This window comes from Myxocyprinus asiaticus, chromosome 25, assembly GCF_019703515.2.
Source record: "Myxocyprinus asiaticus isolate MX2 ecotype Aquarium Trade chromosome 25, UBuf_Myxa_2, whole genome shotgun sequence".
Taxonomy (NCBI): Eukaryota; Metazoa; Chordata; class Actinopteri; order Cypriniformes; family Catostomidae; genus Myxocyprinus; species Myxocyprinus asiaticus.
This window is the reverse complement of record NC_059368.1, coordinates 195,001-210,000: the sequence shown is the minus strand read 5'-3', so window position 1 is coordinate 210,000 and position 15,000 is coordinate 195,001. Positions and strand designations below refer to the sequence as shown.

The window sequence follows — 15,000 nt, the reverse complement described above, 5'->3', positions numbered from 1 at the left end:
TGGAAAAATGGACATGAATTTGAGAATGTTATTTTATTAGTTATTTTAATGTCATCATGAACAAAACGTGATGATCATGTTCTCCAGTATGATTTGAGATCTGAGCGTCTGTTCAATTACTCACATAGAAATACTGCAGAATGGGAAATATTCTTCATTATACTTCATCACCTCTAAAACTTTTCCCAGATTATAAATGTGGACTCAGACTTTTGAACACCACTATATGTGTGCATGTGTGTGTGTGTGTGTGTGTGTGTGTGTGTGTGAGTGTGTGAGTGTGAGAGTGAGTGTGTATGTTTGTGTGTGTCTGTGTGAGTGTATGTTTGTGTATGTGTCTGTGTGAGTGTGTGTGTGAGTTTGTGTATGTGTCTGTGTATTTGAGTGAGTGTATGTTTGTGTATGTGTCTGTGTGAGTGTGTGTGTGTGTGTGAGATTGTGTTTGTGTGTGTCTCTGTGTGAGTGTGTGTGAGAGTGAGTGTGTGTGAGTGTGTCTCTGCGTGAGTGAGTGTGTGTTTGTGTGTGTCTCTGTGTATGTGTGTGTGAGTGTGTCTCTGTGTGAATGAGTGTGTATGTTTGTGTATGTGTCTGTGTGAGTGTATGTGTGTGTGTGTATGTTTGTGTATGTGTCTGTGTGAGTGTGTGTGTGTGTGTCTGTGTGAGTGTGTGTTTGTGTATGTGTATGTGTATGTTTGTGTATGTGTCTGTGTGAGTGTATATGTGTGTGTGTGTGTGTATGTTTGTCTATGTGTCTGTGTGAGTGTGTGTTTGTGTGTGTGTCTGTGTGAGTGTGTGTTTGTGTGTGTGTCTGTGTGAGTGTGTGTTTGTGTATGTTTGTGTTTGTGTGTGTGTGTGTCTGTGTGAGTGAGTGTGTATGTATGTTTGTGTATGTGTCTGTGTGAGTGTGTGTGTGTGTGTTTGTGTGTGTGTCTGTGTGAGTGTGTGTTTGTGTATGTTTGTGTTTGTGTGTGTGTCTGTGTGAGTGAGTGTGTATGTATGTTTGTGTATGTGTCTGTGTGAGTGTGTGTGTGTGTGTTTGTGTGTGTGTTTGTGTATGTGTCTGTGTGAGTGAGTGTGTATGTATGTTTGTGTATGTGTCTGTGTGAGTGTGTGTGTGTGTGTTTGTGTGTGTGTGTGTGAGTGTTGTTAATGTTTAAATATCCTGTTTGACCATCAGTTCTGATCAGGTGAAGTGTGTCGTACCTTTGGCTTCTCATCCAGGATTTGCTGCCGAATATCTTGATGTTTCTCCATCAGTCGCTCGAGTCGTTTGGTCTGAGCGTCTTCCAGCTGAAAAACAAACACTACATTACACGTCAATCTGAACGCGACACAAGAGCGAGCGCTGTGATTTGTGATTTATATGTTGCTTAAAATCTTATTTCTTCAGTACACATGTCTCCTGTACTTCTGAATGGCTGTCAATAAAGAAAGATGTTTTTTTCACAGAATACTAATGCTGAGCAGTGAAACTCTGAGATCAACTTCATTCACTCACCCGTCTGATGGAATGAACCGCCTCAATAACATGTGACTGTTTCAGCTCCGCCTTCTTTCTGGAAAACAGACACATTTCATATTTCAAACTGTTGAAATCATTTTTATGTGAAAATCCTTGTCACATTCACAGCTGTATTTTCAGTCATATACAGTAAACAGTATAAAATATACAGTTTATTACCAAACATGATTAAAGTGGGACATGTTCCTGGATCACACAGTCAGAAATACATTTTTGCAATCAATATTTTTCTTGTTACACAGTAAAAATATTAAAAATAATAATTAAAACTAAATACATTCATAAAAAAATAAACTTGATCTTATTAGAGATATATTCTCTGAAAACAAGTGTTAATAACTTATCCAGTGTTAATTCTCAAATAAATGTTCTTTTAATCATTAGTTAATAAGACAAAAAAAAAAACATTATATCACCAGCACTAAATCTAACCATTAGCTACTCAGGAGGGACGTGATTGGTTGATAATGTTGTTGAAGTGGAACTCTCTGCTCTGATTGGCTGATCCAGGAACATGTTTGTCAGGTGATTAAATCACTCACTCTTCTGTCACTCTGTGACTTTTCTCTTGTGATTTAGCATCATGAAATTTCTCTTTCCATCGTTTGCCCATCCTTTTCTTCAGGTTTTCTGTTTCTCTGAAGAGAAATGTAATCATTATGGCAGAGAATCGAATTCACTACCATAAATATCCAGTATGTTCATATAAGTGTTGAGTGGTAAACTGAAGTTAAAGACCCTATGAAATCAAACTTTTAATTCATCTATAAACTAATATGCTCAAAAATCCTTTGAGTTCACCAGCATACAGATTGTTATGCATATAAAAGCAAACATTTATAATGTCCCTCCCCTAAAACCATCTGCTTCTGACAAGCAAATATTGTTCACAGAAAGAATGAAAACTTCTTCCACAACAGCACTGAATGTGTCTTTAGTGAAGCGTGTGTTAGTGATGATTTCGTACTTTTCACACAGATCTTTCAGTTTCTTCAGCTGGTTACTCTGGGACTCTTCAGCGACGGCGATCAGCTTCTGCACAAGCTGCACATACAGAGAAATGAGTGAAAACACAAACATGTGTGTGCGCTACAGCGAGCCGCTCACAAACACACAAAACCAGCAGTTCCGTCTGATCGCTGGTTTTACAGTATTTCTGTGAGTCGGGGCACACAGGGGTGTTCATCAGTTGGGTTTATTAAGTACCAGGACGAGGAAGAATTATCACTGGATTTGGTGTTCTCCAGGTTACTGGCATCAAATCTCAGAAAGATATTCAGAGTTTGGTCTGAGGCAAGTAACTTTAGCTAGTATGGTACAACGGGGCTAAAGACACCCCGTAAGGAAATGTTGCTTTTTTCTGGTCACAAAGTGTATCAAGGTCAAAACAGTTGATAATTTTTGTATTGAATATTGATGGAGCAACATCATTTGTGTGGAAAGAAATAATAATGTAAAGTTGTATTGATTCAAATACTTTTTTTTAAAGGTGGTGAGAGAGCTCTTTACCCCACACTTTGGGCTGCTCATTTTAAATAAATGCCACTCCGAGTCCTGATGCCACACACACTGTGTCCGTCTCTCGCTCACCTGACAGTGTCGTCAGATTTTACTGCTGATATGAAATATGTTCTTTTATCGTAATCTTGAGCAACACTTTTGGAGATTTCGGTCTTTCCCCATTCAAGCAGACAGGAGCTGCACTTTCATGACGCTTGTTTACATAGAATAATTGCTGCCCGAACTGCCCAAGAACGTTCCAGAGACGGTCGCCGAGTGGACTGACTTTCCTTGAAAAAGACACTTTGTTGGAAGGATCCGGAAAAACATTTGTGCTGTTCTATGTCCTTTTGTTTTTGTTTACATTCTTGAAATGGTCTATACAGCACAATTTTCAATTAATTACTCAATTCATTTTAAGACAGCAAGATTACTCAAAATAACTACTTCAGAAAAGTCAACCATTTCCTGTTCATTTCAAACACATTTGATGTTTTATTACATCTCAAGTATTCTATAAACAAACTAATCTCTATTCTGATTGGATGAGTCAATGTGAGCCTAATCTGAACATTTTCATAACAAATCTATTCGCCTACTTATGAAAAACAATGCGTTTTATAGGGGCATTTAGCACCTGCAACAGAGGGGATTTTTACCCCAAATACTATCCTTTCACTTATGGGACTGTTACTGAAAAATGTTTGAGTACAGCTTGTATGGTCTGAAAGTGTCTGTCAAATATCTGAATGAATGAGTGTTTTTACTGTGGTATAATCTAGTTCTACCTAGAATCTAAACTGCACTGCTGTACTGTCAATCAGACGATCTTTAAAACTGTCATGTGCACCAGACTTTAAACTCATTATTAATCTGATTACACCATGAGACTAAAATCAGCCCACGTGACCGCTCGTGTTTCTGAGGCTCATCATGAGATTCTCTGAGTCGTAACAGTCTGTGTAATGAGCACAGATGTTTGTTTGCGGCGTCAGCGGTCTGCAGATCTCATTGTTCCTCTCATTGTCTGCTTGAATGAGTCGAGACCCTTTTAAAACACGTTTATAAGATACACGGGCATCTGATGCAGCACCTCATCTGCTCACTGGGATCTTGTTGAGTCGTGCATGCAGTCAGCGCTTCTGCAGCTCCACGAATACAAACATGATTAACTGCACACACAGACACACACTCGCACACACACACACACACTCGCACACATATAGTCACACACTCACAGACACACACGCTGCACGCACGCACGCACACATGCACACACTCGCACACACAGACACACACTCGCACACATATACTCACACACACACACACACGCTGCACGCAGACACACACACACACACACACACGCTGCACACACAGACACACACTCGCACACACACGCTGCAAGCACAGACACACACACATACTCACACACACACACACGCTGCACGCACACACACACGCTGCACGCACAGACACACGCTCGCACACATACTCACACACACACGCTGCACGCACAGACACACACTCGCACACATGCACACATATACTCAGTTACACACACACTCACACACAGACACACACGCACACACACACTCACACTCGCACACACACACTCGCACACACACACACACACTCGCACACATATACTCACACACACAGACACACGCTGCACGCACAGACACACACTCGCACACATATACTCACACACAGACACGCTGCACGCACAGACACACACTCGCACACATATACTCACACACAGACACGCTGCACGCACAGACACACACTCGCACACATATACTCACACACACACAGACACACGCTGCACACACAGACACACACTCGCACACATATACTCACACACACACACACACACACACAGACACACACGCACACACACACACACACTCGCGCGCACACACACACACACACACACACTCACACACATATACTCACACACACACACGCTGCACGCACAGACACACACTCGCACACATATACTCACAGACACACACACACACACACACAGACACACACGCACACACACACACACACTCGCGCGCACACACACACACACACACACACACTCACACACATATACTCACACGCTGCACACACACACACAGACACACATGCGCACAACAGACGATACGCAAACTGCATCTCATGTGTAGCTGTGTGTCGTTTACATAAAACAAAACAAAATTAAGTGGACCTGGAGCTCTCTGAGTTACTCAAGTATGTTATTAGTGAAGTGTGCTGCATGCGCTCTGGACATCTGCGATGGTTTGAGTTCATTTACAGTGTCACATACAAAACTAAAATCATGGGAGCCGCCCTGAGAGAATCAAGTGTCACCATCACAACTGAAGACTCACAGACTAGACATGTCAACTAGTGTCAGTCGGTTTAACTGAGAGTGTTTACCAGTTTGAAGTGTTCTTCTTTGAGGTGTTTTTCTCTCTGGTATTGTTTCTGTCGCAGTGTCAACAGCTGCTGTTGTTGTTGCTCTTGTAATTCTTTCACTCTTTCAATTCTCTCTTCTTCCAGAGACACTAACTCTTGATCAACAGATGATTGACTGTGATTTGAACAAGACCTACAACAAACACACACACTTTAAAGGAATAAATCACAACAAATGAAAATTGTGTCATTATTTCCTCACCCTCATGTAACAGTCCATGTAGTTACACCAGATGGGAATATTAGTGTTTATAGAGAATGCAAAAGCACCATAAAAGAGGTCCACATTGTCTGCTATATTCCAAGTCTTCTGAAGTCATATGAGCTTTGTGTGGAAAAGTATTGATGTCCGATTAATTAACAAATCATTCTTTTGAACTGGATCTTTACAATATATCAATTGATCTAATTCACAAATCAGACTGAATCCGGTCACAGCTATAATAGCTCACTGGAGAGGAAGATTTTCAGTAAATAACAACTAACATTTCAGTCTGTTCCTCACACAAGCTGTCACATGACTTCAGAAGACTTGGAATTTAGTGCATGGGTTGCATGGATTACTTTTATGATACTTTCATGGTGCTTTGCATCCTTTTTTGAAGCTTACAGCATCAGTCCCCATTGACTGTAATTGCATGGACAAGAGCGATCAGTAATTTTGTCTCCCACAGAGGAAAGTCATGCAGGTTTGGAACAACATCAGTGTGACTAAAGGGAAGTTGGAGAGTCAGGTCACTCACCTTTTCTGCAGGGCTGTTTTGCGATGCAGGAAGTCGCTGTGCAGTCGTTTCTGATTGGCTGCGTGCTCACAGATCATTTCATCGGCTTTCTTGTTATGTTTCTTCATGAGGTCCTTCAGCTCTTTATAAAGCCTCTTTTGTTCCTTCACATAACCCTTCTGCTGTTTTAATTCTTCTACAGTCTGAGCATCCACCTCTGACACACACACACACACACAGAATGTGTATTATCATCATTTATAAGATCGCTGTCACTTAATTCTCATACACTGTTCCAGTCCGTGCGACACACAGCTTCATGTTTTAACTTGTTCTGGAACTGTTTTGATCGGCAGAGAAGATATGCAAGAATTAACAGGTCTGAAACATATGAAACTCTATTATTACAGAACTGATGTATAAAAGCAATATCACACTCACAATCATGCTGTTGTATTCAGTACAGAGTCATATGATTACTTGCGTGCCTAAACCCAATCACATCTGTGTGATATTCAGCCAAATTGAGAAAAATGCTAAGGATGGCCGCAAAATATTTGCATGCCCACAAGCGATCTCTTTCATAAAGTCATTGGAATGAGTACGTTATTTTGGTGATTTTCATGTGGCTCCCATGTGAGCTTGTCTCACTGAACATTCACTTGACCGTGTGAGGAAACTGAGCAGCTTTTTTGTTTCTTTTTGTGCTGGTTTCGCCTAGCGGCTGGAGTTTGTTTTGTGGAATAACACTCCTTCGGGACAGTTGTGGATGAATCCGCATGTTCTTTGTGCTTATGCCTCCTATTGGATGGAGTTTGTTTTGTTGAGTATTTTATGTAGGACATTGGAGTGATAAGGTCATCTGCTGCACTCATAAACAGCCGGCTCACTGAACATTCATTTGACTGTCAGAGGAAACTGAACGTTTTTTTGTGTGTGTGTGCTGGTTCCGCTAGCGTCTGGAGCTTGTTTTGTGGAGGAACACACCTTCGGGACAGTTATGTGGATGAATCTACATGTTCTTTGTGTTTATTCTGCCTATTGGCTGGAGTTTGTTTTATAGATTATTTTCTGTTGTGTAATTCTGTCTCACAAAATTTGTATAGAAGCACCAGACTTGAGCAATCCGATGGCAAAGTTGTCGCAGAGAATCTCGTTGGCGTACATGGACTGTTTGAGTTTAGAAGGATGGACGCTAGTTGGCGCTGTCGTGCGCAGGGTTAATGCACACGTTTTTCTTTTTTCTGTTTGTTTGGTTCGGGGGAAGTTTGGGGTTTGTTTGTTGCACTAATGTTGGAATGTGGTCTTTATAATTTTATGTTTGACACACAATCTATTTTTTCTCATATGTCAAAATGTCAAATGTTAATATGAGCAGACTATATAAGAAATATGATATAGTGTTTCTTTCCCCGCAGGAAGCTGAAAAATTTGGGAAGATATGGGGTGGACATGTTTTCTTTAGTGCTCGCTCAAGTAAGAGCAGGGGAGTCATTATACTGATAAATAAACATCTACAATTCAAATGTCTCGAACAGATTAAAGATAAATTAGGAAGAGTCATTATTGTTTTAGCAGAAATTCAGGGGCAAAGGTTGATTTTGGCTAATATTTACGCAGCTAACGCTGATGATCAGGGCTTTTTTATAGATCTTGAAGGGATGTTGCAAGCCGCTGGCACCCCTCATGATATAATATTGGGAGGAGACTTTAATCCTTTGATGGATTCAGTTCTTGATCATAGTGAAGCAAAAGTGTGTAAGCCCCCTAGAGCAACATTGACGCTTCACAGGATGTGTAAAAAGCTTGGTCTTACAGACATTTGGAGACTTTTGAACCCATCTGGTAGGGACTATACATATTTTCATCAGTTCATAAGATTTATTCTAGAATAGATTTTTTTTATTTATATATCTAAGTCCCTCAATTCATCTGTTGTTGATTGCTCAATTGGAAACATTTTAGTCTCAGATCACACCCTGGTGAGTTTAGAGGTGTTGCCACATACGGAGAAAAAGAAATCATATAGTTGGCGCTTTAATGTATCCCTTTTGCAAAATCCTGAATTTCAACAATTTGATATTAATAATGCTTTTAAAGAATTCTATCTTGATCTTTATAGTTCTACGTCTTCATCTACTGAAGAAGATATTAGAAATTTGTGGAACCATTAGAACTTCCTAAACTGACGACTGAGCAAAACAATTCTCTTGATTCTGAGATAACCTTGGAGGAGCTTGGCGAGGTAATTAAGGCCTTGCCTATAGGCAAGTCTCCGGGGCCAGATGGCTTTGCCGCTGAATTTTTTAGATCTTATGCTACAGAACTGGCTCCACTTTTGTTAGAAGCTTATACAGGATCATTAAAGAATGGAAAGCTTCCTGCTAACCATGACACAAGCCTGGATCAGTCTGATTCTTAAAAAGGACAAAGATCCAAGCGAGTGTAAGAGTTACCATCCAATTTCCCTGATCCAGCTAGATGTAACAATATTGTCAAAAATTCTGGCTAACCGGTTAAGTAATGTTATGACATCTCTTATACATATAGATCAGGTGGGGTATATTCGGGGCCGCTGCTCTTCTGATAACATTAGACGTTTCATCAATATCATGTGGTCAGTGGCGAATGATCAGACTCCGGTCGCTGCCATCTCACTTGACGCCGAAAAGGCGTTTGATGTGGTAGAATGGGATTATCTTAATTAGATTTTGGAAATATACGGGTTCGGGAATACTTTTATTAGATGGAATAAGTTACTTTATAGACATCCGGTAAAGGCGCTAGAAACAAATGGATTAATTTCAGATTATTTTACTCTGCATAGGGGCACTCGGCAGGGTTGTCCTCTTTCCCCATTATTGTTCTGTCTTGCCTTGGAACCATTAGCAGTCGTGATAAGAAAGGAGGATGATTTTCCAGAGGATGATGAAGGGAGGTGTGGCGCATAAGCTTTTGCTTTACACAGATGATATTTTATTATTCGTCTCCGACCCCATTAGATCTATGCCTTGCCTCCACAGAATTATTAATTCCTTTTCTAAGTTCTCAGGATACAGAGTCAACTGGTCTAAATCCGAAGCTTTGGCTCTGACAGCGTACTGCCCAGTAACGGCTTTCCAGCCTGGTGCCTTCCAGTGGCCCAAACAGGGCATTAAGTATTTGGGCATTTGGGCAGAGTTAATTTTGACCCCTTAACACTAGAACTACCAAGGCAGTCATTTATTTTTATTTTTTTTCCTCCACGTTTTCTCCCAATTTGGAATGCCCAATTCCCAATGTGCTTTTTTTTTTTTAAGTCCTCGTGGTCGCTTAGTGGTTGCCTCAGTCTGGGTGGCGGAGGACAAATCCCATTTGCCTCCGTGCCTGAGATCGTCAGTCCACACCTCTTATCATGTTATGGCTTGTTGAGCACATTGCTACGGAGACATAGTGCGTGTGGAGGCTTCACGCCATCCACTGCGGCATCCGCTCAACTCACCAAGCGCCCCACCAAGAACGAACCACATTATAGCGACCACAAGGAGGTTACCCCATGTGACTCTACCCTCCCTAGCAACCGGGCCAATTTGGTTGCTTAGGAGACCTGGCTGGAGTCACTCAGCACGCCCTGGATTCGAACTAGCGAACTCCAGGGGTGGTAGCCAGCGTCTTTTACCACTGAGCTACCCAGGCCAACTCCCCAAGGCAGTCATTTTGACCGTTTTTAAATTTTGCAATGTAATAACTTTGTTGAAATAAAACCTAGGGTTATAGGACCCTGACTTTTCTTAAATGTGTGTATATTTTATTCTAACATTGTTATTTTATTAAAATTACAAAACACAAGAGTTCTGAGTATTTCTACCTTGAATGGCCATAACGGTCATATTGACCATACGCATTATAGCCGCTGTATTATTTCAACTTTTCCCCTTTACTATGCATTGAAATGCATATTGGTGATGTTTTTATAAGTTATTATATCCTAAGATTTGTTTTTATTTTACTAAGAAAATAATAGAATATAAATAATCGAATTTGTATCTGTAAATAGCTACAATAGCAGGTTCTGTGGTTGTCGATGAACTAATACATTTTTACATTCATTAGAATTTCAGTTTCGTGTCCTGATGTTTATTATTCCCTATCCTAACATAACAGATCCATTTATTCATGGATTTTGATTCCAGTGGTGGCTGCATAGGATTGTTTCCGATTCGTGTGGTACAAACATTTCCAATAACTCCAGAGCGTTGTAAAGTCCAAAGTCAAAATGTACTGAAAAAAGATAGATGTAATCATTTCCAAAATTCACAACATGTTTTTATCTAACGAAATATTCTGCTTCAATCCATGTTTGTCGGCGTTTAGACTTTCAAAAACAACATTTTCACTGCAGTGAAAAAACTTTGCTCTCCCGCTTGCCGGACACAAAGCGATGCACGCACCTTCCGGGGCAGTCTAGCAGCTCTTACACTATTATATATTACAAAAAAATCTTATTATGTAGGCCTATCTGCGTTCGCTTGGTGGTCGGTGCTCCATTTAATCCATATTATTCTATTTTATTCAAACTGAGGATTTTGTTCGAGGAGTTTTACATTTTTTATGGTGATAACATCATAAAATATGAGGACAGACATTAGAAGCTTCATTCTAAAACCTCAATAGAAGCTTCGAATGTAAATATGACATGACAAAAATGACATTCGGTACAGTCTAGTATGAACGCTCAGAATGGCCGCTATGTCCATTTTAGTAGTTATAGAATTCTGGTAGTTCTAGTGTTAATAAAAAGGTTTTCAAGTGATAAAAGTTTTCACTCCGAAACATTTGAAAGGCACTTTGTTCCTGTTTTCGGTTATGTTCTGTAAAAAATGTTGTTCGATTTTGGTTTTCGTTTACATTCCTTGAACCATTTTCAGTGTAAGTAAATCACATCAGATCTTTACCTGATAAGACACTTTGAACAACATCCTCAGACTTCACAGCAGGTTTAACAGAGCCTAAAACACACACACACACACACACACACACACGTTATGTCCATATTCTATATAGTACACACTGTCTAGAGCAGTGGTTCCCAACCTTTTTTCCTTGAAGCCCACCTACTTAATTACACATTTATATATATACATACATGTCAGTGGTGTGCAGCATATTAACTGGGTACCCCTTCAAGAACAAAAATAGTTGTTTTTAAAGTTTTATATAACTGTATTTTATTTTATTTATTTAATGCATATACATGCAACAAAAAAACAAAAAAAAGGGGGAAAGAATGTTTCATAATTTTTATTATTTTTCTGTCTCCATTTATGTCATCCTTTCTCTGAAGGGTTTGAAGTGGCTGACTGCTGACTAAATATACATACTGCACATAACTACACTTAGCGGTTGACAACTGTGTTATATAATAATTGCTGGTAATTTACTTGTGCAATTGCTTCTCCGTGATTTCTGGCAAAACAGATGCCGACAGAAAAACCTGAAGGTGTCTGTAACTAAGGGAAGCGGGGCTTATGTATCATATCTCATCTCTCGCTGTGTTTGTTCACACGTATGAGAGAGAGGGAGCGCTGTCATCCAAGGCCGCAGAGCAATGCATCCGTTTGATGTTCTTCATATAATGTGTTAACACGTCAACAAGGTATGCAGTTTTAATACGTGTTTGAAGTCTTGCAGTGCGTGGTTATGATGTTGCAGTTGCACGTCTGCAGAATATATTTGATGCGCTTCATCCTCATGCAGTTTTGTAAAGAGGCTCTGGTCGGTTGAGTGACATGTCATGAGGTTTTACTACAGTTGCCAGGGTGTCAAGTCTTTGCACATTTTTTATAGTGAGATATTGCTTTTCATGTTGAGTTAGACGAGGCAACTGACATGCTGCTTTACTGGTATTAGTGCATTTTATCCATCTTTGACAGCATCAAAGTGCGCGAGGTTCTGCACCCCCCTGTGAACTCTGGCGCCCCCCTAAGGGGGGCACGGACCCCAGGTTGGGAACCAATGGTCTGGAGTACTAGTTATTTGTGCTGATAGATGTCAGTTACCGGTGGGTGGAGTCGTGTGACTCATGCCTGATGATTTGGGTGAGATGGGGTCGTAGTTTAATCCATTCTCTGTGAGCGCTGGTTTAGATTCAGTCTTCACCTCTGTGACAGAGTCCACACCTCCATTTGCCTGAAAAACAATCAAATACAATTCAAAATAATGACAAGTTAGAAAACTATTTTAAAACATCTACAAATTAAAAAAGAGAAACAAAACAATTTATGAAAAATAAATAAATCACAATTTCTGTGAGTGGTGTTTGCCCGTGCATTGCCATGATACTGAGTGTTGTGAGTGGTTGCCAGGGTGTTGCTGGATGGTTGCTATGATGTTACTAAATGTTTGTTTACTGTCTCAAGTGAAAAGAGTATCTGTGATATTCTGTGCTCTAGATCTGGAGTTCCTCCTCCAATGTAAGTCTATGGGGTTTTTCCAGGTGAAAACAGTAAGTATGATCTGTTAGTAAATATCAGCACAACTCCCCTCAACAACACGCATGATTCATGTCTGGAACACAAACACTGCAGGACCACTTACACAAATAAATGCAAAATGTAGCTATTCTTCATTATACTTACTAATAAAGCATTTGCCATTTGATTTGACATCACACATATACAATTGTTCTTTACCTGTTACATTTGGTCCCCACAACAGAGGTTTAACCTGTACACACACACACAGACAAAGACACACAAACAGACACACACACACACACACACACACACACACGCACACACACACACACACACAAACAAACACACACACACACACACACATACACACACACAGACAGACACACACACACACACACACACACACACACAAACACACACAAACAAAGACACACACACACACACAGACAGACACACACAGACACACACACACACACACACACACACACACACACACACACACACACACACACAGACAGACACAGACAGACACACACCTCTTCTCTGTGGGTCTCCTGTGCTCCCTCCTCTTGTGTGAGTGCTGCGAGCTGATTGGCTCTCTGCTCCTTCAGACTGATATAGAGGATGGGATTGGACAGAGCCTCAATTACATCTATTATGACATCACAGAGAAAACCGACAGCACACTCACTTGCAGGAAGTACACTCAACATGTTAAAGGAGTCATATCATAATATATGTGGTTATTATTTTGATAAATGTTATTCCTGGAATGTCACCTCAACATATTGTCATTTGTTTTGCTCTCATACTTGCGAATGTATCTGGCACGTAATCTTTGACTTCCGTGTACACAAACACAGCGGGCAGAATGAGCGGCTGGTTCTTCTCATTCCTCAGACTGATATAATGATATCCTGCAGCAGACACAAACACTGTTTAATCACCTGTCAATCACTGATAGCTAAACATTTCACCCGCTGATAGCGTTGTTTATCTGCTCATGCTGTATGTGTTGTTTTAGCGCTTGATTCACTGCAGGAATTATACAAATCAGGTAACAGCAGAAACACGCCCATAAGTTTGAGCTGAATGAAATTTGCATGCCACACTTTCTCAGTTGATTATAAATAAACCCGATGATGATTGTCTGGTACTGACCTGGTCTGATGGCACACACTGGGATGATGCGATGGCCAATAAATTTCCCGTTGTCTTCATACACGGCTATTCTTAATGACGCCAGCGTGGGCAGCACCACCTGTTGTCAGAATCACAGTGTTGTTTTATTGTTTCTCACAGAATAACTCACTGCCCAAGTTTACAATTAAATATATGTGATAAACAGAGCTGGACGATGCTGCATTGAATATTCACTATATATGTGTGATGATTTGCTGGTGAGTACATTTCAGAATGATTTTGGTGTGCTTTTATTTGATTATTAAAGGTGAAGCGTGCATTTATGCACCACTAATGTCATCAAACAGAATCGCAAAAATATTAACTGATGTCAGACATGTTCCCTTTATTTGCTGTTGGTCATTGCTATTATCTGATGAAACCGTGTCAGCTGTGATCATCCACACGTTCGCTGGGGAGGAAATGTAGAGAGCAGACCTCTCAGAACTTTAATCGAACACCCCTCATATAGTGACAAAACTGTGTGTTAAACATGCACTGATTATTTTTAGCTAGATTCTACTGTTTAAATTCTTGCATTAAATATTTGGATTATATTTGGCTGTAGTGGCTGTTTGGTTGAAATAATGTCTCCTCTGAAAATAAAAAAGTCACTTTGGAGTAATTTCAGAGCCAATGCATATTAGGATGAATAACAGTGAGATACAGGCTCTATAGCTCTGTCTGTAGAATGGGAACATACTCTTTTGAAGACCACGGGTTCTTCATCCCACACTGGATTCACAGCATTGTTCTGTGAGGTCTTTGTCTTAAACGTTTTACGTTTGGTGTCGACCGGCAGACCGAACATTTCCACCTCGACGTAAACACCGACTCGCTTATCACACAGAAACTGACCAGATATGATCTGTTAAAAAGACAAAAGAAACACGTTTATTCAAACACAATACAAACACATTTTAATGCTCCTAACATAAAATAGATAAATAAACATATTTCTTCACACATGTTCCTGACAGGATTCATGAGATTCAGTAACAGGTGCACATTTTAATGGTGTCTTTGTGTTTACTATTATTTTGACAGTATCCCCCTTTTTCCTGCATGTGGAAGAGTATATCATGAATTATTCTGAGCTGTTATGACAGACAACAACGACACAAGTTGAGCCTGAAATTCATTTTTACACCAAGTC

At 40.2% G+C, this 15,000-nt stretch overlaps 1 protein-coding gene across 2 annotated transcripts in view; it reads right to left on the bottom strand.

Moving 5' to 3' along the window:
* The window catches only part of LOC127415730 (1-phosphatidylinositol 4,5-bisphosphate phosphodiesterase beta-1-like), a 114,625-nt gene that overhangs the window by 13,088 nt on the left and 86,537 nt on the right, over positions 1–15,000 (bottom strand). For both annotated transcript variants that reach the window (XM_051654586.1, XM_051654585.1), the window contains exons 21-32: positions 14,548–14,712; positions 13,824–13,923; positions 13,475–13,579; positions 13,199–13,314; positions 12,246–12,375; positions 11,142–11,195; positions 6,229–6,424; positions 5,447–5,618; positions 2,490–2,566; positions 2,065–2,160; positions 1,499–1,556; positions 1,204–1,290 (exon numbers count right to left, since the gene is read on the bottom strand). In XM_051654586.1, the coding sequence (XP_051510546.1) occupies positions 1,204–1,290; positions 1,499–1,556; positions 2,065–2,160; positions 2,490–2,566; positions 5,447–5,618; positions 6,229–6,424; positions 11,142–11,195; positions 12,246–12,375; positions 13,199–13,314; positions 13,475–13,579; positions 13,824–13,923; positions 14,548–14,712 (1,356 nt within the window). The remainder of the gene's footprint in view (positions 1–1,203; positions 1,291–1,498; positions 1,557–2,064; positions 2,161–2,489; positions 2,567–5,446; positions 5,619–6,228; positions 6,425–11,141; positions 11,196–12,245; positions 12,376–13,198; positions 13,315–13,474; positions 13,580–13,823; positions 13,924–14,547; positions 14,713–15,000) is intronic.